At 49.5% G+C, this 26125-nt stretch overlaps 1 protein-coding gene across 4 annotated transcripts in view; it reads left to right on the forward strand.

The window, feature by feature from the left end:
- Positions 1–26125, forward strand: part of MLLT6 (MLLT6, PHD finger containing) — a 1444709-nt gene that overhangs the window by 1139816 nt on the left and 278768 nt on the right. For all 4 annotated transcript variants that reach the window (XM_069634689.1, XM_069634688.1, XM_069634691.1 and 1 more), the window contains one exon: positions 13718–13838. In XM_069634689.1, the coding sequence (XP_069490790.1) occupies positions 13718–13838 (121 nt within the window). The remainder of the gene's footprint in view (positions 1–13717; positions 13839–26125) is intronic.

The raw sequence follows: 26125 nt of genomic DNA on the forward strand, positions 1-26125 counted from the left end.
TGAGGGAGACCTTCTTTTCGGCGAAAAGGTGGACGATGCCTTGAAGGGCATGAAGGAGGACTCTGACACGGCGCTATCTCTGGGTGCCCTCCAGAGTGGAAATTTGTTTTGCCCCTTTAGAGGAGCCTCAGGAAACTCCCGGTTCTCGTCATCAAGGGACCGTGCTTTCAATAGACCGTCGTACTCCTCGCAGGGCTACAGGCGAGCTTCTCAGACCGCGAATAGACGTTGAGACTGTCAAGCTTCTAGGAAGAGGGGAGGTTACTCCTCGTCGTCGAAAGACAAACAATCTAAAGACCAACAATGATGGGCGTCAGAACGTCCTGGGAGGCAGGGTGTTGAATTGTGTCGACGAATGGGAACAGATAACCATGGACCGGTGGGTATTGGACACTGTAAAGTTCGGTCATTCCTTACAATTCAAAAGCAAGCCCCCACACATTCCACCAGTGTTTTCCGCCCAACCCCACCTGAGTGTCTTAAAACGAGAGGTAGTACTCATGCTACAATAAGGGGCTATAGAATTGGTACCTGTGTCGCAGAGGGGTCAAGGTGTGTAGTCCCGATACTTCGTGGTGAAGAAGCCCAACAGAAAATGGCGTCCCATTCTCGACCTTCGAGACCTCAACAAAACGTAAAAAAATCTAAAATTCAAAATGCTCACACTTCAGGAAGTGATCCGATCCATTCAACAAGGGGATTTTCTGGCGTCGCTGGACCTCCAAGACGCGTACTTTCACATACCAATTCATCGACGACACAGTTCCTAAGGTTTATGGTCGGGAGGACTCACTACCAGTTCACAGTGCTCCCTTTTGGACTAAAATCCTCTCCCAGGACGTTCACAAAATGCCTAGCTCCGGTTGCAGCATGGTTAAGAAAACAAGGGCATCATGTTTACCCGTATCTGGACGACTGGTTGGTGAGGGGATCGTCCCCTATGGCAACTCAAGCAAGTCTACAGGCCACCATGTAGCTTTTGCGACAACTAGGATTTGCAGTAAACTTCGAGAAGTCCTCACTGACTCAGTCGAGAAGCTTAGTGTTCTTGGGTGCACAGTTCGAAACTCAGTCAGGATTGGTAAGACCATCCGTGGAGAGGATCCATAGACTCAATCAGCTGGCAAGGCAATGGAAGGTCAACACCAAAGTGTCGGTAAGAAGATATGTCGATACTGGGTGCCATGGCGTCGTGCATCCCTTTGGTGAACTGCCGCCTTTTCATGAGGCCAATTCAAATATTCCTGGTGGACCGATGGACTCAGAGCCAGGGACTTTGGTCGGACAAACTGACCGCCGACGACAAGCTCCTGCGAGCTCTTCGATGGTGACAAGGCTCCCAGAACCTATCCAGGGGAGTGGAGTTCCACATAACCATAGTGACGGACACGTCGCTGACTGGATGGGGGGCACATCTGGGCGCTCTCCAAACGCAAGGTCGGTGGTCGTCGGAGGAGTCGCTCCTACATATAAATGTACTGGAGTTGAGGGCAGTGCATTGGGCCCTGAAAGCTTTTCTACCGCACATAGAAGGGTCAGTGGTGAGAATATTGACAGACAATACGACGACAATGTTTTACTTGAGAAAACAAGGAGGTACTCGCTCCAGAACCCTTTCCACCGAGGCACAGAAGGTATGGCAGTGGGCCCAGCAACAAAATATAACCATCGTAGCCCACCATCTTCCGCGAGTAAAGAACGGACAAGCGGATTTCCTCAGCGGGGAAATGGACCAGATGCACGAATGGGAACTGGACGATCTTCAGTTGTCGAAGACTTTCAGAAAGTTTGGGCAGCCTTCTCTGGATCTCTTTGCAACAAGGGAAGACAAAAAATGCAAACAATATGCCAGCAGGTGGCCGCAGATCGATTTGCTGGGGGAATCGTTCTCCTTCCCGTGGACGGACAAGTTTCTGTACGCCTTTCCCCCGTTTCCTCTCATACGGAGGACCCTGCAGTGGATTCACAGATACAGATGTCGAGTGATCTTGGTGGCTCCTTATTGGCCGAGACAGGTGTGGTTCTCCGACCTGCTACAGCTTTCAATAGCGTGGTCGGTAACGTTTCAGAAAGTCCCGAACCTCGTGTCCCGGGACAAGGCAACAGTGTGGCACCACGACCCGGACAGTCTCAACCTCACAGCATGGCTCCTGACTTCTCCTCAGAGTTTGGTACCCTGAGTATTTCATTGGATTGCCGTCGAATCCTGCAAGCTGCGCAAGCTCTGTCCACGAACTCTTCGTATGCATGCAAGTGGAGGAGATTCTGCGTGTGGTTTCAAAATCAGCCGGGATTGCAGCCCCTGAATATAACTCCGGAACAGCTTCTACCATATTTGCTGCATTTAGCTGAGAGTGGGTTATCCTTTTCATCGATAAAAGTACACCTAGCAGCCATTTCAAGTTTCACGCGCAGAAGACCGTCATCGCCGCTGTTTAGTGATAGGCTGATAAAGCACTTCATGAAAGGTTTATTCCGTACATTTCCACCGATGAAACGCTTTCCTCCGATATGGAGTCTTAACTTGGTGTTGGTGGGGCTAATGAAAGCCCCCTTTGAACCGATGGCTTCCTCGTCTATGAAGTTCTTATCGTGGAAGTTGGCTTTTCTTGTAGCTATCACTTCAGCACGACGGCTCATGGAGATACAAGCGTTGGTCATGGATCCGCCGTACTTGAGGTTCTTTAAGGACAAAGTGGTGCTGGCAACCAGCCCTCATTTTATTCCAAAAGTTCCTACTATTTATCATAAGCATTCATCAATTGTTCTACCTACCTTTTTCGCGACTCCTTCATCGGTTGCGGAAAAAGCCCTCCATACTTTGGACGTGAAGAGCTCTAAAGTTTTATCTTCATCGGACTCAGCAATTCAGGGCTATGCAACAACTGTTTGTGGCTTATGGTCCGTCGACGAGAGGAAAGGCAATCTCAAAACAAGGACTAGCTCGATGGGTCTCGTCGACAATTGCTTTTTGTCACTCCAAGGCGGGGAAACCGCTAGAAGGATGTTCAAGAGCTCATTCCACGAAATCAACTTCGTCTTCGGCGGCGTTGTGGGCCGGAATTCCGCTGGCAGACATTTGTCAGGCGGCGTCCTGGTCGGTGCCACATACATTTACCCGCCATTATTGTCTCGAACGGCAGCATGCAGATGATGTACAGATGGGACGAGCAGTCCTACGGCATCTGTTTCAGTGAGGTAAGCCCTACTCAGGGTAATGACCTTATTATATATATATATATATATTTCTGATGCTTGTTAATCTGCTTAGAATCACATGCTGTGCATAGGTCCGACATCCAGTGGTCACTGCGGAGTATTGCATTTTGTTTTTCGTAGTCGAAAAGGGACGTCGACAAGGCATGTCTGAAATACTATCCCTATAGTGACGTGTGTTGTACCCACAATCCCTCACGCGTCGAGGTCCCTCAGATCGTTTTTTTCCGCCCAGCTACTGGTCGCCTTTACGCGGAGCTCCTCGAGAGACATTGCAGATTCCATCTCCTCGACCTTTGGTCGTTTTTTCCTGTTTAAAGATTTAATATATCGATCCCTCCCTCGACGCAGTTGTGAAGCTGTCTCCGCCGAGCAAGATCTTCGACGGAGGGGACGAGCGGAGGAGATACTTCGGCGTTGCCGAACATGTGCCCTGGCCTCGCAGGCCAAATACAGTAGGGAGAGTGGGGTCGTGGAACATCTCTGATTCTTTTGCTGAGAATGCCTTTCCTTTTCCCCTTCCTTTCCCTTGGGGTAGTTATCACGGGTTATTGCCTCGGGTATGGAGAGGACACCCTTTAGGTTTTGCCCACTTTGTAAGGGCAAGTTTACTTGGAAGGACAAGCATTCACGGTGTAACCGCTGCTTGCCCCTCGATCACGTAGAGGAGGGTTGCTCGGCTTGTTGGCTTCTAAAGCCAAAGACTCTAAAAGACCGTAGGTTCAAGAGGTGGGCGGCCTACGCTATGTCGAAGGCCGGTTCTTCACCCGCCGCTGCTACCACCGACAGTGACGAGGAACGTGATAACACGACCTCCGCTACGGAAGTCGTACACCCCTCTAAAGAGCGCTCGCGCTCTTCGTCGTCTGTCCCCGGCCCCGACGGGCTCGGCTCACGCCCTGCCTATGGGGATGAACACCCCGGCGACACTGACGCACACGATACAACACATAAACACACAACCCATAGCTCTTCTTTGTCGAAGACGAAGAAAGCATCAGCGCCCAAGGAGACGCAGGTTACACCGGCCGCCTCCTCGGACTGTTCGGGTTCGAAGCCCCTCTCGCAACCGCAGCCGCGACCAGCGACTGGGCTTTCGGCAAATAAGGGCACCGCTCCCAAACCATCGGCGGCGCGCACCAGCAGAGAGCGCACGCCGCCGTAGAACGTTCGACACCCGTAACGTCCAAACCACAGCCCTCCGCTGACAAACGATTCACAGAGAGCTTGGCGAGGATCGTTGTGGCCGACGCCCAGAAGCGTACGCCGAAAGACACGTCGTGCGCTACGCAAAGGTCGAGAGACACGCCGAAAAAGCCTGAAGAAAAACAGGGACTACCCCCTGCAGTCGGGGGGACCCCCAGCACACCGGAAGGCTTTTCGGAGGACGACGGGACACTTTCCTCGACGTTGTGGGAGAGGTCGAGCCGTTTTCAGCAAGATGACACTAATTTTCCCCCGCTAGACCGCTCAGGGGTACCCCATGAAACCATGGAAAGGCTCCATCTCTGCATGGAGAGAATGGAGAGGTTTATGAACACCCAGAACCCTCCCACTCCCAAGAGAACAAGAGAAGGGCCTCAGGAGGACCCCAGGGCCAAATACCCGAGGCAGGACACACCCTTAGACTTCCATAATGTGTATGACCTCACTGGTGAGGAACAATACTTAGAAGAGGAGGATGATTTTGTGGACAATGAAGGAGGACAGAACCAAGAGAAAGGTCTGGAAGACAGCCCAGACATGGTAGGAGAAGGCTTCGGAGAAAATCCAGAAGAAGGACCTTCTCATCCCTGGCAATCCCCATCAGTGTATTCGGACATTAATGTCCTGAACCTAAATCCTCCTGACGATTCACCTGTTAGAAACACGTCTCCCATTGACGATCAGCCCACATTCAATGCCCTGTTGCGCAGAGCAGCAGCACATTTCGAACTGGACACTGGGGAAATCTCTCCTGAAATAGACTTTGTGGAAAGAGTAATTAAGGAGAAACCCCCAGTCAGCCAGACCATTCCCCTCCTCGCTTCAGTGAAGAGAAGAATCATCCCTTCGCTATCCACACCCGCACTAATCAGAGGAGTTAATCCAAGGATTGAAAAACTTTTCACTCCTTCACCCTCAGACCCGCTGTACATCAGGGGACATTCCATTCCGGATTCCCTTGTAGTAACTAATACAAGGAAGAGGGCAGGGGTGCCGCTGTCTACCAGTGAGGCACCACCTGACAAGGAGGGCAAGAGGTTATATGCCCTTGCTAAGAGTCACATCCTCGGCCGCCTTTTCGGCAAGAATTGTGAACAACAATTCTTTGTTAGCTAGCTACGCGGACGCGCAGTGGGCCAAACTGCGCAAGGACGCCGAAGAAGCACCGGAACCACTACGTACACGTCTGCTTTCAACTATTGGCGAAGGAACCCAGGTCAACCAGAGTATTGTAAAGAACTCTCTGGATGCTGCTGAGACAGCGGGTCGTTCCCTGGTTCAGGGAATACTCCTAAAACGCCATGTATGGCTGCGCAACTCAGGGTTCAAACCGGAGACACAGGCGTCTTTAATAAATAAACCTGTTGAAGACTCAAACCTCTTCGGGAAGGCGGTGGATGAGGCTCTGGAAATGGCTAAAAAAGAGTTCGATACTATCAAAACTCTTGACCAGATCTCTAAGCCCACTACCAGACGCGGCTATGGCAACATACGCTTTTTTCGTGGCCAACGCCAAAAGCAGAATCAGCAGCAACAGTACCCTGCCACCAGTTACCAGACCAATAGTGGGCAGTACAGCCAAAGAGGACGGCGCAGGGGCAAAGGGAGAGGGTGGGGGTCCACCCCCAGATGCTCCCAAGCCCCCAACAACACCAAGTGACGCGAAAATTCGCGTCCCCTCCCATGCAACACCGGTCGGGGGCCGGATAACATCCTTTCTTCCAGCATGGGAGGGAATAACGTCAGACCGCTGGGTACTTTCCACCGTAGCCCACGGATACTGCATCGAATTCAACAGTTCCCCAACATACAGACCCCCGAGGGGACGACGCATGACACCGGAACACCTTGCCATCCTTCTCCAAGAAGTACAACAACTGCTGGAAAAAGGAGCCATAGAGGTCTTGCCTCCATCTCAGGTAACGGAAGGTATTTATTCAGTGTACTTCCTTGTACCCAAAAAGGATCTAACCATGCGCCCTGTATTAGATCTGCGCCCAGCGAACAAGTTTATCAAACCCCAGAAGTTTCGTATGGTGACCTTACAGGAAGTGATCCCACTGCTATCACAGGGAGATTACATGACAACACTGGACATGAAAGATGCATACTTTCATATTTTAATGTTGCCAGCGCACAGAAGATACCTCAGGTTTATGATAGAGGGCAAACACTATCCGTTCAGAGTGCTACCCTTCGGCATAGCATCAGCACCAAGGGTATTCACGAAGGTATTGGCAGTGGCAGCGGCTCACCTGCGCAGGTTGTCCATCCCAGTTTACCCTTACCTCGACGACTGGCTCATAACAGGGGATTCTTACGAAACATGCTTCTCCAATACCCAAAAGACTGTAGACCTTTTGTTCCAGTTGGGCTTCTCCATCAACGAAAAGAAGTCCAGCCTAGACCCCAGCCAAATCAAACAATTCCTAGGGGCTCTAATTCAAACAAAGGACGGCCTCGTCTTCACCTCCAACGAGAGAGTCCAAAACATGCTGTTTCAGATCCCTCAATATGTGACCGGTCGAGAGGTGACGGTACGCAAAGCAATGCGCTTGCTAGGCATGATGGCGTTGTGTATTTATTTGGTACCTCACGCGCGCCTGCGCCCTATGCAAGAGTGGCTCAACAGCCAGTGGTGTCAGGCCAGTGGATTATGGGACGATCCAGTGGTGGTCTCGCAGGCCTTGGTTCTCTCGCTACGATGGTGGACAAAGGAAAACCTGGGAAAAGGGAAACCCTTTGCCACACCCGCGGCAGAAGCCACTCTAACCACAGACGCATCCCTAACAGGATGGGGGGCTCACCTATCCCATCAGACTGCTCACGAAGTGTGGACTCCGAAAGTAGCATCCAAACACATAAATCTACTGGAGCTACTAGCTGTGTTCAAGGCGCTAAAAGCCTTCCAGGAACACCTACAAGGAAAAACTGTGTTGGTCCTTACAGACAGCACCACAGCCATGTACTACATCAACAAGCAGGGGGGCACCCACTCTCCAGGACTGTCCAAACTGGCCCAAAATATATGGAAGTGGGCTCTCAAACAAAACATGTTCCTATTGTCAGAACATGTACCAGGGGAACTCGATCTGCTGGCAGACAAACCCAGCAGAGATTTCCCCCTGCCCGAAGAGTACGAATGGCGACTGCACGAAGACATCGCCTTCGACGTCTTCACACAATGGGGATTCCCAGAAATAGACCTATTGGCAACCCTGGAGAACTCACAATGCCCAAGTTACGCCTCCAGGTACCCCCAGAACCAATCCAAGGGTAACGGTCTGTCGATGCAATGGTCAGGGAAATTTGTTTACGCTTTTCCCCCGACTCCCCTTCTCAACAAGGTGGTGCACAAGATGCACCAGGAACAAGTAACCATGATACTGGTGGCCCCAATGTGGGCCCGACAGCCATGGTTCGCTCACTTGATGGAGATGTCTCTATCTCCCCCAGTGAAACTCCCCTGCCCGTACAACCTGCTGTCACAAGACAAGGGCAGGACTCTGCATCCATGCCCCCAGAACATGAACTTAGCAGCTTGGCTCCTGAGATCATAGAATTCGGACATCTACAGCTCCCGCAGAGATGCATGGACATCCTCAGGGAAGCCAGAAAACCTAACACTCGCCACTGCTACTCTAGCAAGTGGAGGAGATTTGTCATCTGGTGCAGAGGAAAAAGCATCAACCCGATTGACTGCTCTCCCACACATATTGTTCTATACCTGACCCACTTGTTGGATTCAGGTCTAGTGTTCAATTCCATTAAAGTCCATCTAGCGGCACTTTCTGCATACACCACTTCCCAACTCAAGGTGTCGTGGTGGAAGATCCCTGTTATAAAGGCCTTCATGGAGGGAATAAAGAGAATACACCCCCTGATAGCTGACCCAGCTCCCGGATGGGACCTTAACGTGGTACTTACCAGACTCATGGGCTCACCTTTCGAACCCATGCACAAAGCATCTCTTAAAGACCTCACTCTTAAGACTGCTTTTTTAATAGCTATCACCTCCATCAGGAGGGTAAGTGAACTAGAGGCTCTTTCTGTTCTAGACCCCTTCGTTACAGTTCACAGAGATAAGGTGGTTCTACGCACGCACCCAAGGTTTGCTCCGAAGTTCATATCGAAATTCCACGTAAACCAGTCTATAGAACTGCCAATGTTCTTTCAAAATCCTTCCAACTTGGGAGAAAAAACTCTACACACACTAGATGTGCGCAGAGCTGTCATGTTCTACATGGAAAGAACCAGACCACTGAGGAAGACTAATCAGTTCTTCGTCTCGGTGGCAGCAGGAAGAGAAGGGGATGCAGTTTCAAAGTCCACTATTTCTAGATGGATTGTTCAAAGCATCACTCTCTGCTATACTCTTGCTAAGAGGGAACTGCCCTTTAAGCCTAGAGCACACTCTACTCGAGGCACAGGGGCGTCCATAGCATTTATTGCAAATGTTCCCCTTGAGTCCATCTGCAAAGCGGCTACCTGGAATTCTGTGCACACCTTTACAAAACACTACTGTCTAGATGCACCCTCGAGATCTGACTCCCAGGTGGGTCAGGCAGTATTAAGACATCTTTTCTCTACTGTTCCTTCTCATAACCCACCGCCAACTCCGGGTACTGCTCGCTAGTCTATGCACAGCATGTGATTCTAAGCAGATTAACAAGCATCAGAAGACAATGCATTACTTACCGTAAAAGCATTTCTGATGATTGTATCTGCTTAGATTCACATGCGCCCACCCTTCCTCCCCGCTCGGATGGAAGGAACATAGACTTCCTTTTATATCTCTCTTTTCTGAACTCACTCACGTCTAGAAGGCTCCCTCAGGGCAGAAAAATACAAACAGAGGGACCTCGACGCGTGAGGGATTGTGGGTACAACACACGTCACTATAGGGATAGTATTTCAGACACGCCTTGTCGACGTCCCTTTTCGACTACGAAAAACAAAATGCAATACTCCGCAGTGACCACTGGATGTCGGACCTATGCACAGCATGTGAATCTAAGCAGATACAATCATCAGAAATGCTTTTACGGTAAGTAATGCATTGTCATATATATTGTGGTGGTGGTTGTTGTTTTTAAGAAAATGAAACAACCAAGTTCCCTATTAGGGAACTCACGTCCCCTGCACACTTTCTAATATCTGGATAAACCTGGTCAATAATTCATAGGTGGTTTATACAATTTGTCATGTTTTTTTAGAAAACCAAAAGCTTTCAGGTTAGATTGATTAGGAAAAGTAATTATTCGAAAAAATAAACTTTCAATCAGATGAGGTCACAAGAACCAATCTTCAATTTATTCATCATGTAGAAGCTGTGGAAGGCCCAACGCATTTCGAGTGAAACAGCACTCTTCATCAGGGGCAGATCAGGGTTCTAGAAAATATATGTACAATACTTCTAAGATCAGTGTGTTAAACAACATATTTATTCAGTACTTTTTTAATTTGTGATCATTATGGAGGCGTCATAGCAATTGTTGGAAGAGCACATGATATACTGATTTGTAAAATTATCCATATATAAAGAGAGGCTCCCATTCTCCATTAACATCAAATTAATATTCATTAAATACACAATAAAACACATTGCATATTATGGCAGAGCCTAGAAATCAATTTCACCCGACATGGTCTTGTTTCTTCCTTTTCTTTGGGAGATTCATAAGGTGCATATGTTCTCACACCTTTCTCTGACCAAATTGCAAGTGGGAAGCCTATAATCGCTACCTTGAGGCGTTCCTTTTGATTGGTCTATAATAATCTGCTAAGTAAAGTTTTCTCCTGCGTAGGAAGGCTGTTCTCCCTTGCTGCTATCTGTATGCATTACCCATATTTTTGTATGCGCTTAACAACAAATCAGAGTGGTACAATTTAAATGATAAAATAACCAGAAAACCCCAAAGTTACAGAGAAAATAAATGGGTCTTCAGACCAGAACGAAAGAGAGGATAGGAGGAAAGGGAGCAGAGGGAGAAAGAAAGAAGTGTGTTCCAATGAAGAGGGGCCAAGAGAGAGAAGGAACAAAAGGGGGATTGGGCACAAGGTGGGCAGGGAACTAATTGAGACTGGGAATTGAGAGATTGTGCGGGGGAATACCATGAGAGCACGGAAGAGATGTAAGGGGAGGCAAGTTAATGGAGGGACTTAATGACAAGACAGAGGAAGTTGAACTTGAGGCGAGAATGAAAAGATAGCCAATGAAGGGAAGAATGAGCTGCAGAGAACGAGTCACGAGGGGAAGGTGAAAACAGAAGACGAGCAGAGAAGTTCTAAATAGATTTAAAAGGGCTTAGGTAATATATAAGAAGTCCAAGGAAAGAGAAGACAGGAGCAATAGATAGAAAAGACGAGAAAAGATGGGGGATGAGATTAAGGTTTTGGAGGCATGGAAGGTGAGAAAAGGCTGGGTCTTACGAATGTTAAACAGATCAAACATGCAGGAGCGAATGAGATGAAATGTGGGAGGAGAAAGAAAGGGAAGAATCAAGGTAGATGCTAAACTGCGGTCTGAAAGAGATGGGAAGCAAGGAGGGAGGAACAGAAATGGTGGCAGGAGGCAGTGGAGGAGGGATGGTTGAAGCACGAAAAAAAAGAACATCAGTTTTAGAGGAGTTAAGAACAAAATATTGGTCTCACATCCAAGACTGGATTGCCAGAAAGCAAGATGTCAGAGTAGCATGGGCAGAGGGGGAGAATGCAGAAAAGGATAGAAAGAGCCGAGTGTCATCAGCGTAGATGATGAGACAAACCAAAGGAAGAAATAAGAGGCAGGGGGACGGGTATGGAGGGAGAAAAGAAGCGGACCCAAGACAGAGCCTTAGCAGATGCCGCAGGAGAGTGGGAGAAGATTTGCCAGCCCAGGAGACAGAATAAGTGCAATCAGACAAGTAGGACTGGAGCCAAAGCAGGACAGCCCCAGAAAATCCAAGAGAAGAGTGATCTACAGTTTTGAAGGCGACTGATAAGTAGTCACGAAGAATCAAGACGGAAGAACGTTTTGCATACCGTATGGAGAGGAGTGAGTCCCAAACAGAGAGGAGGGCGGTCTCAGTGGAGTGATGGGGAGCGGGGGGCGAGAAACCAGATTGAAATTTGGGAAGAATGGAGTTGGAGGTAATAAGAGTAAAGTTGAGATTAAATGAGGCGTTCAAAAGTTTAGAAAGTAAGAGAGTAGTGATATCTGGCGGAAGTTGGAAGGAAGCGTTGGTTATAGAGAGTGATTTATGAGGATAGGGAGAATGGTGGCATGCTTACACAAGGAAGGATTGGATGAGGTTAGCAGTGAGACATTAACAAATCTAGTAAAATAGGGCACTAGAGAAGGGTAGATTTTGCGATGAGAGTGGAAGGAATGAGGTCAGAATGTAGGATGGGCTCTAGAGGGCAGTGTCTGCATCATAGAGAGTATGGAATGAGGACATAGAGGCAGAGGGAGAGAAAGGAGCATAGATTGAAGTAACTATAGAGTGATAGCACAACACAGGTGTGACATTGGAGGAAAAGTAGGAGGCCCGGTCAGTCGCTGAAAGAGATGAGACAAGTGTAGCGTCAGAGTGGGGTGGGGAGAGAATAAGAGTTAAAGTTTGGAACAGAAGGCGTGGATGGGAAGAATAGGAGTGATTGTTTAGCAGAAAGGAGAGCAGTGTCGAACGAGGAGTGAAGGGCAGAAAAAAGGGAGGAGTCAGAATAGGATTTACGCCAGTGATGCTCAGTGTGGCAGAGTATATGCCATAAAGAGCGATGCTGGATTGTAAGCCATGGCTTTGGAGACTTGCGAGTTGGAGAAAAGGCAGAAGCAGGGTAGACCGAGCCAAGAGTAGTGGATAAAACCTGAGAAAGTGAGGAAGAAGCATTATCAACTGAAAATGAGGCAAAGGCAATGTGAGAGAGAAGAAGGGAGGAACAAGAGATGAAAAAAGAGGTATTAAAGGAATGAAGGGCCCAACTTTAGTATGGCTGGGTAGGAAAGGCGGGAACCCAAGGACGGTGGGGAGAAGGAATAGACGGGGAAAGAAAATAATGGTCTGCAGAGTAAACTGGAGACACTGAAACTGAGGGGTATATGGGCATTGCACCGAATTCCTTGCATCGACATGCATTTGCATCAAATTCTTTCCATCTAAAAAATGTGCATTCACCCCCAAACACTGTTTTTTACTCTTTAAAATGCACTTAAACAAAAATTAACCCTTTACCCCCCAATATGCATTTGATGGAAATTCTTTAGATGGAAAGATTTCGATGGAATGGCATTAGATGCAATGACCACATACCAGACAGGTAGTGGATAAGGTGGAGGAAAAAAGATGGTCAGGGTACGAACCAGAGATGAGAGAAGGGTGGGTAGAAATAGGGGGGAGATGGAAGGAATCAAGAATAGGAAGCAGAAGAACAGAAGATTGAGTTGAAGAAAGATGACGGTTAAAATCACTGAAGACAATTAAAGGATTAGCGGACGAAAGGAGTGATGAGAGAAGGGCATTAAGGTCGTCACAGAAAGAGCTGACTGGTCTACTCAGTAGATGATGAGAAAAACGAATCGGGCCTCAGAAAGGAGGTCTAATCCAACCCTATAGATAAGGGGTGTATCAGCCACTTTAACTCCCTAAAAATAAAGATGGGGAGTAAAAATACAACCAACAAAAAATGGGAAACGGACGCATACAACCTTGTGCCCATGCTTTCACTCACACAGCTCCATGGATATATTTGGACCAGCAGTGTATGTGCATGTCGTACCACAGGAAGAAATTGCTATTACTGCCTGATCAAAAGAATTAAATGTGTATCTTTAAATGTGTATGAATAACTAGTTGCAAAGAAATAATTATTACAAAAACATTTCGGTTTCCCAGTCAAAATATATTTTTCCTCGTTTGTATTTGTGCTCCCTAAAAAATCATTTTACTCCCAACTTTAAAAAATATGGAGTAAAATACTCCCACTTCAAAATTCTATCTGGAGCACAGACTAGAATGAAGGGAAGGGTGGGGGGAGAGCAGAATCAATATTAGTGGAAGAATGAAAGAGTATACCAATTCCTCCCCTGCGGCCTGAGGGGCAGGGGGTATGCGAAGAGGAGCAGGAAGAGGTAGAAGGAGCAGCAGATGTGACAAGAGTTTAGGGAAGAGATACAAGTTTCAGTGATGCAACAAATGTGTATTGTTGCCGACTTTGCATTTAAGGATTTGTCTTTTACATCACCTTTCAGTATGAATGTACAATCTTTGATTTCTCTATTTAGGGCTAATAATGTGTTTTTGTCTTCAATTCACAGGTTTTCTCCCTGGCAGGTTCAACCTTCAGTCTCCCTTCACCACACATTTTTGGAAGTCCCCTAACATCCGGGCTGTCAATTGCTCCACACCTGAACCAACCGGACCACAGTAACCGGTCAAGTAAGTAAGGAAACATGACCCTGTAGATCTCTGTACCCAAAATAACCTACGCTTACAGCCGCCTATTCCGTAAAACTTAATGAAATCAAACCTTTTTTTCTTACTAGTGCAGGTTTTGCCAGAAGAAAAGCACCACAAACGTTTTATTTAATGGTTGAAAAGGCATAAATGAATCCATGGTGGGCATCAACCATAGCAAAAAGTTGTGTGTTAAGAAGTTTGAGTTACGCAGAAAAAAGCTCAGCTCACAGAAAATGACACAGCAAGCTATGTCCTAAAATAACATGACCCAGATGTCCGGTGTAGATTTTGGACTAGCAGAGCCAAGTCTTTGGAATTACAGTACGCATGTCCACGTGCAGTGCAATTCAGTGAATTCATTAGTCTTGTATTAGTGTTTCTGCACTGTGTGCCCACCACTTGTCAGTTACTTCCTTGTGCATTGGGGCAGAGACATCAGCCCTAGAAGGATTGCTGGTGTCCTTACCGGCCAGCAGGGCATACCTGCACTCTGGAGCACATCTACAAAAAGATGTTCTAAGAGAAGCAAATCAGAAGTGCATCACTGTTGAGGAGAATTCTCATAAATGTATTAACTTTGCTGGATTTTGAGGACTTGATTTTTGTACCTGGAGAGAGTGTGAGCCTTTTTTTCCCACTCTCTCTCATGTATTTTGATGTGTGTTTTACTCTTGTGTTCTTTGATTATGGGGTTTTAGACTCCTCCATGGGCATAATCTTTTCATGTGTGTTACAAAGCACCCTCAGTGCTGTGACACAGGAAAGCCTTTTCAGGCTGTCCCAAGGTTTAAATACCTTCTCTGGGATAAACTACTGTTTCCCAGAGAAAGTAAAGTTAAATTGACTTTACTAGTCTTTATAAATTCCTAGACCCAGCACACACTATTTTACAATACAGTGCTGGAGGGGTTACCTAGTATTCCCTGTGTCTAGAAACTCATGTAGCAGTCAAATGCTACCCTTTCCTATCGAAATGGCTGGTGGCAGTGCTTTTACAACAAACTACCATGATTTTTCCCGACCGCGAACACCAGTAGCTAAAAATCGCAGGAGCCAGGTTTTTCAAGATGGTGTATGAGCCTCCTTTGTTTAAACCGGTCTTGCTCTTCTTTTTTTGCCATTACCTTTTGGAAATGTCCAACTAGGTTTGGTCCCTTTGTTCCTACGCCTTCGGCGGGCTTCAGGACTGAAGACCGCCTCTGGCGCCTGAGTGTCTGGGGTGGGCAGGAAGTGAGGGAGGTGCCTGCAACTCCCTGTGCTTAGTCTCCTAGGAGACCCAAATGCACGCTGGCGTGATTGGCTGGCTGATTGTCCGGCAAGGACAGCGACCCTGTTCAGTGAGTGGCTAGGCTGGAATGAATGGGAGAAAACTGTTTAAAAGGCGAGTCTATTGGCTTGGAAGGCAGAGTCAACCACTGGAACGAAGGAACCAAAGACGAGCTGGAAGAGGGCAGCTGCTGCAACTCCTGGACCGTTGGTTTGCCCGGTGAAGCCCTGCTGGAGGTCCGAATCGCCAAGTTCATCTCACAGAGAAGCCCTTCAAGAGCGACTTCTTACTTTGAGTTGGTGGGACCAATCAACTTGTAAGCCACCTCAGCTGGTTTTTTCCTCATAGTGCTGCAGTAAACTGAATAGCCTGGGAGAAGGACACCAGTTTGTGTGCTTTAAGACCGCTACCAGAATCGCAGAATTGCCAGCTTTGTAACCAATCCCTGTGCAGTGCAGGAGTCCCCCGACGTCCTCCCTCTTGTCCCCACGACTGAGTCTCAGGAACAGCAAGATCTGCAGGAACTGAAGAATTCAGCTGCATATTTTTCTTCAAAATAAGGTACTGTGAAAACCCGACCGAGAGAATTTACCTCACTGCGAAAGTGCGTGAAACTTTGGCAATTTAAGAGGCCTAGTCAGCTTGTGACCCGACATATAACTTCTGAGAACTACTTCCGAGAACCGTGGCAAAGACTCTTGCGTTTATCTACCAGAACCGTTTTTACCTATACGAGACACTAGCCCATTGACTGTTATACTACCTATTGCATTGGACCAACTCCTCTGGTGAACTCAAACTATTTGCACTGTTTAAAAGTAACTCTACTATTCGTTTTATAACTAATGCTTTTTTGCTCCCACTTCAAATGCTCTGAATGCCTTTTTTGCTCCTCCTTTAAAGTAGTTTAAATGTTTCAGAACCGTTTAGTGTGAAGTATTGTAGTATATTTTTGTGTGATATTGATTGCTTCCTTTTAGTGAATGTTTGCTAACTGACTGTAATAAATGAATAAGTGTTTTACCAAGAAACCTGGAGTATAAGTGTCTATTTGAATACTTGTAATTGTAGACCTCTGTGTAACCTCATTACAAGCTCACATTCCCTCTTGAGATAAACCTGGCTGCTCCGCTCGCTACCAAAACCTGTGTGGTACAGACTTATACCAAAGGTTGGTTTTGCTTACACCTGTAGTCATAGTTGTGTGTAGTGATCCCAGAGGGTACTGCATGCAAACTTTGCCTAACAATCACTCAATATACCCATTGAAGAAGACATCTGTCATGAAGTACATTTATCTCCCATGGACCATTATAGGCAGACCCTGTCACATATGATGGCAGCTGAGCACTTCGGCATCTTCGCTGGAAATACTATAGATACGTTTGCGTGCATGCAAACAGACTGCTTATATTGAGCCTGTTAGTTCCGTCTAGTGCATTTTCCACAGTTGCTGTGTGGATGTTGTTGACCTTCTGACCATGTTCCATGACCTTGACCCAACCTGTTTGTCAAAGCAGCCGTTTGTGTTTGTGTTACCTAAAAGCCATCTTGTCGGGCAGATTTCCTCTCGGCCACTTCTGCAGCAGAGTTGTTCTGAACATTTGATATGATGCTAGTCGTTCTCCATCCTTACTCCTAAGCGATCTCCTAAGCGATCCCACTCCCAAAATGGCACGAGGGACGGCTCTTGACATCGGTCGCTGCTGACCCCATGTAATGGTGCTTACGTGAATTCTAGAAAATCAGCAATATAGCAATGCACATCAAATAGTGGGTGACTTGCCTTGGCCCCCAGAGGTCCCCATTCTCACTCAATGGGTGCCTTAAAGGTTTCTTCCTTTAAAAAATAAGATAGGCCTAAACCCCAGTATTTATTATAAATGACCTTAAATGGGAACTGGTGGAAGACGTTTATGCAAATGTACCCTTTGTTTTGCTATCCACATTTTCCTGTGGCAGCACCCCCCTCAACCTACCCCCACTCTACCCCGTGTTCTTCTAGGGGTAGCTATGATGACTTTGCTATGTAGTTTTGTGTGCAATGGGTAGCCCATGTGTCTACCAGTGCAGGAGTAACTGTCTCCTTTTTATGACGCATGTTTTACCTTTGCACTGCAAGCCCCCTTATATAGGGGTGCTTTGGGGACACTGTTTAGCCTTTCCTAGGTAACATTTCTGGAGGCATCCTCTGAATAGGCTAGTAGCAGTCAATATGTTTGTACCCATGCAGGTGCACTGTCATGTGCTACCCTTTTTTTCTCAATAATGCACTTATGAGACCATATACTCAAAATGGACTCTTCGTGTTTAAAGTTCTGTTCAATGTGGCCTGTCCTTTGTTGGCAATCCTTTTACGTTACGAGATGGGGACAGGGTGTTGGGACGGATTTTATATACTCTGGCCTGGTGGACATATGTATAGAAGGCCAACCTAGTATTGTGACTGGGAAAACTCTGGGAGCTGTGGCCAAACCAGTTCAAGGTAGCAAGGGGAGTGGTCTAGGCGAAGTCTCAAGAGGTGGTGCGCTTGTAAAGGGTACACAATGAGTGCACACAGTGAAGCAGTCGAGGAACACACTTAGACAAACAGGTATACAAAAACTTCTTTACTTATGGCCAAATAACAGATTCAATCATAACTTCAGAAGTCCATCTCTAAAATGTTTGGGGATTTGTGCCCAAAGGTTCAGCAACATTCCATATGGTTTTGTGAAGCTGGAAAAAATGATGGTAGTGTCTCTGGGTTCCAGTGAACAGTTCCAAGTGTCAGTGGACGAGTTAAACTAACTAGCAAACGTGTTCCCAACTTTCGGAGTGCTTGTGTTAACAAGCAATGGCAAAGCCAAAGCAATCTAAACATTAAACTTTTAAAAGGGAGTAAAGGGGTTCAGGTAATTATTGCTACAACTCAACCTCTGTACTCCAAGCTTCATGTGTCTTGGCAGATCGGTTGAAGAAGGTCCAAGGTCACTTTTCCCGCCATCAGCTTCAGCACTCGATTCCCAAGGTTTACGCAGCTCTCTGGTCGGTGTCTAAAGCTGGTGAAAGGTCTCCCAGTTGAAGAATGCAGCAGAACTCGATGCAGGGCCCGTCTCAGGAGAGGAATGGACGCAGGTAAGCACTTTCAAATGACGGCCACCGATAACCTGGCGACGCAAAGGGATTCACTTGCCGTGGTCAGACTTTCCCTCCTATCTCAGGTCCCCTTGATGGTAGGACCACGACATTTCGCAGAGTTAAGTCTTGTTGCACAAGCTGAGGATCCTCCAAGTTCCAGGCCTTAACACGGAACGGCGATGTCTGCAGCACAGTAGCCCAAACTCTGAGCTGGGCAGCCACAGGCTAGTCCCGGGGCACTTCCGAAGGCTCTTCTTCGTAGGACACCAAGCTGACGTTGAATGGATGTTCCCTCCACGGTAAGGGTCGCAACTCCTTCGCAAGACTGCTGGAGATCTTCCAAAAGACAGGGCTCTACCAGGACAGCAGAAGAAGTTGGTCACCAGGCATTCCTTTAATGGATCCACGGTCTACTCGCAAGCCTTGTAGCTAGACAGGATTCTTGGCTCTTTCGGTTTCTTCCAGGATCTCTCTAGAGTGGGTGCAGGGGTTCTCTTCTTATCCTAAAAGCCAGGTAAGAGCTGAAACTCCCACTAGCCAATGACCGACCTGGCCCACACACACCCCCAAGCAGTGGTCCAATCAGGACCACTGGTGGAAAAATGAATGCATATCACTCAGACACACTGAAACCAGTTTCTGGATTAGGACCAGACGGTCCCAAACCACTTACTGGTAGTAAACGCCCATGGCCCTCCAGTAGCCCGCCAAAGGCCTTTGCCTTCCTGCCACTGGAATTCCATATCAGGATTTTCCAGACTCACAGGCCAGGAAGAAGGGTTAAAGACAAGATGGCCAAAGGACAAGCGAAAAACTATGTGGCACAGCCATGTTTGGACTTTAGCCACAGTTGGTAGCTAAACGTGGTAAACGCGGTAAGGCTAAAACAAAATAAACTAAAAAATAGCAAAAAATAACTGCTGTCACCAGCTTGTCCCTTTAGCACACCTAGAGGAACCTACAATCCTCTAAATGTTAGGCAAAACAAAAAGTATACCCCATTGTATTGCATTGTAAGATGCATTGTACAATGATAACATTTACCACAAGTGATAAGTTACCAAAATTAGGAACAAAGTAGCACGACTAAGGGAAACAATATTTCCCAGTAGTGACAGCCTGAAGGACATGTCAGTTTCCCCATGACAAAATGAGCAAAATCCATTGTAGTGAAGCTTAAGGCTTCACTGCACTGCAAAAGAACATTGTCTGAATCAAAAATAAAAGAATAATGTTTTGAGGTCCATAGAAATGGAAGGAAAGGTGATGCAAAGAGAATTCTTTCCTAACACAGGGCCCCGTTTCATTATGCAAATTGGCAGGCCTCTTGCAGAAAGCCTGCAAATGCAACGGCTCTCCGGTGTATGTGAGCTGCCAGGAAGTTATGAAGGGGGCTCTTTCTCCACAGTCCACATTCCCACATTTCACATACTAGTGCATGTTGTTGCTGGACAAAATCTGGGAGGCTGGCTGTACATTAAGGGAAAGCCACCTCCAACTTTGAATGTTGCATGTGTCCTTATTGGAGCGCTGGATTCACTCCCAGTCCGAATCAAAGATATAAGGCTACCAGCTGGACTCAAAAACCAAGTTGATCCCTGGTGCTGAGAAGACGCAAAGAAGAAGCTGACCAAGGGTTGCCAGAGGATTGCTGCTGATGCCGGCATTGTCTCATCCAATACAGCATGTTTGAAATCATAACCTTTGGCTTGCTTGGGAAGACCTCTGTGAGGTGTCTTCCTCTAATTGACCGGCGGGATCAACCAGTTTGCTGTCTTGCTCGAGATCCAACTCCTGCTTTTGTTTCATCTGAGTGTGCACATTAACATTTTCTCTACGCAGTCACAATCTGGCTGTACTTCGTTGGAAGGATGTCTTTCTGGCCTAGAGACTGAAACTCACCCTGGATATCCCCAGAGCTGTGCTGGAATGCCAAAAACCTGATGCGCTCTACCTACACCAGAGGATGAGCCTGTTGGGAGCCCAAAGTTCTACTTTTAAGCTGGTGCGTACTTCCTGACCCTGCCCGGGTTCATTGCAAGCTGTGCATACGTCAAGCCATTAGTGAGGTCCTCTTCTTTGCTGTAGGACCGAATCTGGGTGTCTCCCACAACTGTCTGAGGTCTCCAAAGGAACCAAAAAACAGCTGCCAGTGATTGCCTTTGAAACTGCTTTACAAAACCCTACTTGATGACCACTGTGGTATTTTCTGTCATCCGGGAACATTTTCTTCTTCTCCAGCATGGGGTCTGGCATGGATTCACATGCTCATGAATATTCCCCGTCGTCAGGCTGGGAATCCTCGGTAAAGAAAAAATCAGTAGCTGTTTCGTTTCTGATCTGTCTTTCTTAGTAGTAACCAATCACTGGTCTCTGGGTCATACTGCCCCCAGCCAATGACTGCCCTCTCCCTAAGCCCCGCCCCTGGCAGCCATCCTTAGATTTTTACCGCACGCTCAAGTGTTGGTAGTCCTCGTGCTATAGCAAAGAGATTTATCTCATTTTTTGGTTTAATCGAGTCTTTAATCGAGCCTCAAGCTCCACCGTTTCTACTTCCGATCAACGGGGACCCATTTCGGATTTAGCTGCGCCCCTCAAGGGTGAAGTTTTCGTCGAGTTACGCTTCTTGGAGGATTCCAGAAGTTTCTGCGGCCTACCTCGTGGACAAGATGAACATGGCCAGGAGAAGGGAAGCTCCAGCAAACTGTTCAGGATCTGCCCTGAATGCAACCTACAAAATGTGTTCAAGGAGGACGAGCATTCGAAATGCCTTTACTGCCTCCACAAGGACAAACCGCACGTGGAGAAGGACTGTGCATTTTGCTTTAACGTGTCGGATCGGACGATGAGGGATCGCCGGACCCGTCTCCAACTGGCTGGAAGGCAAGAGCCCAGCAGGTGAGAAGAAGTCTGAGCGGTCTTCTAAGTCCTCTGAGGGCGCCCCGGCGACGGGGGCCCAACAGAAGGCAAAGCACTGCGGGTCCGCGGGCACCGGGAGCGCCGAACGGTCGGGCTCCTCGGCTGCCAGGGAGAGAGCGCACCTTCACCGACGCCATCAACCGCAAGCCAACGCTCTGGCTTGGCGAAGAGAAAATCCGAGAACCCGGCTAAGCTTCTGGAGAGGCCCCGGCCAAGGGGGAGCGAGGCGGTGACCCTCCCCTTAAGGTGAAGGTCTCAAGCACGCCCAAGGTGGTGAAGGCCTTGATTCACCCGGCTAAGGACTCTATCGAGGGAGTCGCTGCGGCCCTGGCGAAGCCTGTGGAGGCGACCTCGGGGCCAAGAGTTTCCCTGCCTCCGTGGAGGGAATCCTCTTTTAGGCCCATCGAGACGACCCCAGTGGAAAAAGAGGGGGGGGCGGTTGCCGTCACAGACACGGACACAACCTCCGAGGAGGAACTGACTGAGAATTTGGAAGAGGCCCAACCCCACGGGAGGAACTCGGCGACCATTTTGACGGCAATCCAAGCCTTATGCACAGAGATGAGGACGAGACTGCCCCTACCCCTGACGGACGACCCAGCTGTACCGGGTCCGTCGGGAAGCCCTCCGAACAAGAGGAGAATTCATCCAGTACCCCTTCAGCCCTCACGGCCTTCTCAGCTTGTGTCGCCTTCCCCGATCCCGAGGGACGACACAGGAACGGACACTGCCATGACGGGGACGGATGACGATGACGACAGGACTGGTCTCCCGTCTCCGATTCCTCAGGCGTCCCCGCCCGACGAGATTGGCTCCTTCCATGCCATGATTGCCAGGGCATCCGAGCTTTTTCAACTCTGCCCTGAGGAGAAGAAGGAAGGCTTCCTCTACCAACGGCGCAAGGCCAAAAGGAAGACAGTCCTTGCGGTGCCGTTGCTGGATGACATCTGGGACGAGGGACTTGCCCTCCTCAAGAACCCGTCCACGACACCTGCCAAGAGCGACCGGTACGAGAAGTAGTACTGGGTCCCCGACGCAGCCCCGTTGTGCCTTAGGGCGCAGCCGACCCCGGATTCGGTCGTCTCAGCGGCGGCCAAGAAGAAAGCGGGGGGGGGGCATCGGCTTCATCCTCAACTTCCCCACCGGACGGCGAGGGAAAGAAGCTGGACGCCATGGGACGACGAGTTATCTCGTCAGCGGCGACAACGATTAAGGCGGCCAAGGCTTTAGCGATTGTGGCCCGCTACGACAGGGAATTGTGGTACAAGATCGCCCCCCTGTTGGACTTCCTCCCAGATGACGAGAGGGCAGAGGCCCTGGCGATCCTACAGGAGGGTGAGGTGGTGTCGGACCACGCTATAACTGTGGCCACGGACATTGCCAACACCGGTTTCCGACAGTTGGGCAACAGCGTTTGCCTTCGACGGCGGGGGTGGCTCAAGGCGACGGATTTCCACCAGGACGTGCAAGCCAAGGTTTTGGACATGCCCTTTGACGGGAACAACCTGTTTGGAAAGACTGTGGATGAGTCTCTGCAGGCCATCAAAACAGGCACGGAGACGGCTCGGGCCTTGGGAGTTCTGCAGCAGCGCGGCCGCCCTTTCGGAACTCCGGAGGCAAGCAAGGTGCCTCGAAAGGATTTGGCGGTGGCTCCTCGACCTACCGTCAGGCGGCCCACTCCTCGTCGCAAGAAGCCTACAGGGGACTAGGCAAGTCCGGTGGATCTCGCCGTCGTCGCCAGGGAGGCCAGGGCGGCAAGGCTGCTTCCAAGCAAGACTGAACCGGCCGTCGCTTCGGGCCCCCACTGAAGCACCCCAGTGGGAGGCCGGCTGACAAGGTTCGTCAGCGTGTGGAAGTCCATCTCCACCGACCCTTGGGTGCTGGATGCCCTGGCCCACGGGCACACTCTGGAATTTCTAAAGTGCCCCCGAATTCCTCCCGTGGCAAGGAAGGAAAACCACGTCCCTCAGCTACTGTTAGAGGTAAGGGCGGTGCTCAAGAAAGGAGCCATCGAGCTCGTCCCAAAGAGGCTCCGGGGCTCCGGAGTATACTCGAGATACTTTCTCGTCAGAAAGAAGACAGGAGGTTGGTGTCCCATCCTGGACTTGCGTCGGCTAAACAAATACATCAAGGCACAGAAGTTCCGGATGGTCACCCTCCAGCACGTGCTGGGCCAGCTGGAGAAAGGCGACTCCCTATCGTCGTCCGATGTGGAGGATGCATACTTTCACATCCCCGTCCTAAAAGGACACCGAACGTTTCTCAGGTTCGTAGTCCAAGGCCCTACCATTTGGATTGAAGTCGGTGCCCAGGGTGTTCACCAAGTGCCTGGCACCAGTGGCAGCGCCTGCAGGTGATCCACGACTACCCCTACCTGGATGACTGGCTCATCCGAGCAGGGACAAGGGAACTCGCCGTAGAACACACAGCAAAGACCGTCCAGCTGCTCCCGGACCTGCGATTCACCAATTTACACAAATCCCACCTGATTCCGTCGCAGGTCGCGCTGTTTCTGGGAGCCAAGCTCGATACAGTAGCGCAGTTGGCCTCGCCGTCGGAGTAAAGAACGCAGGCCATCCTGGGCAAGGTACGGCGTCTGCTGGCCACAGACGTGGCCAGAGTGAGGTCCATGAAGTCCCTTCTCAGGATGATGTCCTCTTGCATCTATCTGGTGTGCCTGTGCAGGCTTCGGATGCGTCCTCTGCAGGAGTTCCCCGATGCCCATTGGACACAAGTGACGGACAACTTGGCGGACAAGATCTCGCTCAACGAAGCATTCCGCCATGCAATTCGATGGTGAGGCACCCGCGCGCATCTCGCCACGGGCACAGACTTTCAGACTCCAGCATACCAGGTGACGGTGACGACGGACGCCTCCGTGGAGGGGTGGGGAGCGCACACCGCAGATCTTCACGCGAGAGGCCTGTGGCTCCCGAAGGAGAGGCCGCTCCACATCAACATACTGGAGCTCCGAGCAGTGTTCTGGGCCCTCAAGTCATTCCTCCCGTCCCTCAAGGGCAAGGTGGTGAGGATCTTCACCGACAAAACCACCACAATGTTCTACATCCGGAAACAGGGAGGAACCAGATCCCCAGCCCTGTCCAAGGAAGCCAAGGATCTGTGGCACTGGGCCGTTGCCCAGGGGATGTTTCTGGTGCCTTTTCATCTAGCAGGGATAAAAAAAACACCATTGTCGACTCACTCAGCAGGGAGCTGCGCTCGTGCCACGAGTGGGAACTACGCCAGGATCAAGTGGATCATCTCTTCCGGCAATGGGGCAAACCCCAAATCGACCTGTTCGCGACAGTGACGAACTCCAAGTGCCAGAGGTTTGCCAGCAGGTTCCCCCAGCCGAGGAGCATGGGCGATGCTTTCTCGTTCCCCTGGGACGCCTGTTCCTGTATGCGTTGCCGCTCAGGCTCATCAACCAACTCAAGAGGTCCTGGTGCAGGATGATCCTCGTCGCACTGAGGTGGCCAAGACCGATATGGTTCCCGGACCTTCTGGACTTGTCAGCGTCACCACCAGTCAAACTGTCGACAAACACAGATCTTCACTCCAGGGAAGGAGGCGCCATTCTTCATCACAACCCGGAGTCGCTGAACTTGCAGGCCTGGCTCCGGCAGCACTAGAGTTTGGAGGGTACGATATCCCGGCTGACTGCAGAGAGGTTCTTGCTAAGGCCAGGGCGTCCTCAACTCTCAAGTGCTACGGACACAAGTGGAAGAGTTTCTCTTGTCTGGTGCCGTGCGCAGAAGATTAACCCTCTACAAATTGCAGCCCCTCAAGTGCTACCGTACTTACTGTCGCTGGCCAAAGCTGGACTAGCTCACGCTTCCATCAAGATACATCTGGCAGCGATTTCCCGATACACCAGAACTGCAGGACGGTCGTCCCTGTGGTCTCATCGCCTGGTGAAGGAGTTTATGAAAGGACTGTTCCGTTCGTTCCCGCCGGTGAAGGCTCCAGTCCCATCGTGGGAGCTCAACGTGGTGCTGACCAGGCTCATGGGCCCGCCATTCGAGCCCTTGCATTCGGCTCCGTTGAAGTTCCTGTTGTGGAAGACAGCGTTCCTTGTGGCCATCACCTCTGCACGACGCATGGGAGAGATTCAGGCCCTTTCCTTCAAGCCTCCATACTTGACTTTCCACGAGAAGAAGGTGGTGCTGAGGATGCAACCCTCCTTTATGCCCAAGGTGCCGTTGGACTTCTATCTCAACAAGCCCTTGGTGTTACCAGTCTTTTTCCTGTCGCCTTCGTCGCCGGCCGAGAGGACTTTGCACTCGCTGGATGTAGCTAGAGCGCTGAAGTTCCACGTAGACCGAACAAAGAGTTCTCGGAAGACATCACAGCTGTTTGTGAACTTTGGACCTGTGAACCAAGGGAAGGCTCTCTCGAAGGCTTCCATTTCCAGATGGCTACCCGGCTGCATCATGCACTGTCATCGGTTGGCAAACCGACTGTTGCCCGGCCGTCCGAGAGCCCATTCGACCAGAGCGATCGCTGCTACCACGGCGTTCTTGTCTGGTGTGCTCCTGCTGGACATCTGCAGGGCTGCTACGTGGAGGTCGACTCACACCTTCACGAGATTCTACTGCTTCGACCGGGATTCCAGGGAGGAGTCCAGAGTCGGCCAGGCAGTGCTGCGCAACCTGTTCGCTTAAGTTGAGCCTGGTGAGGAGGTAAGAGACGCTTAATGTTGACCCTTGCTACCTCCCGTGGTTGTGCATGTGTGTACTGCTATGTATTCTTATATTCATGAGCATGTGAATCCATGCCAGACCCCATGCTGGAGAAGGAACAAGTTACTTAATGTAACTGTTGTTCTCCAGCATGGGTCTGCCATGGATTCACATGCGAACCCTCCCTCGTACCCCGCTGCGGCTCTTCACTTGGTCATACTGCCACTTTACGTGCTACCAAATCTGAGGATGGCTGCCAGGGGCGGGGCTTAGGGAGA

This window comes from Ambystoma mexicanum, chromosome 13 (genome assembly GCF_040938575.1).
Source record: "Ambystoma mexicanum isolate Mex_15411 chromosome 13, UKY_AmexF1_1, whole genome shotgun sequence".
Lineage (NCBI taxonomy): Eukaryota > Metazoa > Chordata > Amphibia > Caudata > Ambystomatidae > Ambystoma > Ambystoma mexicanum.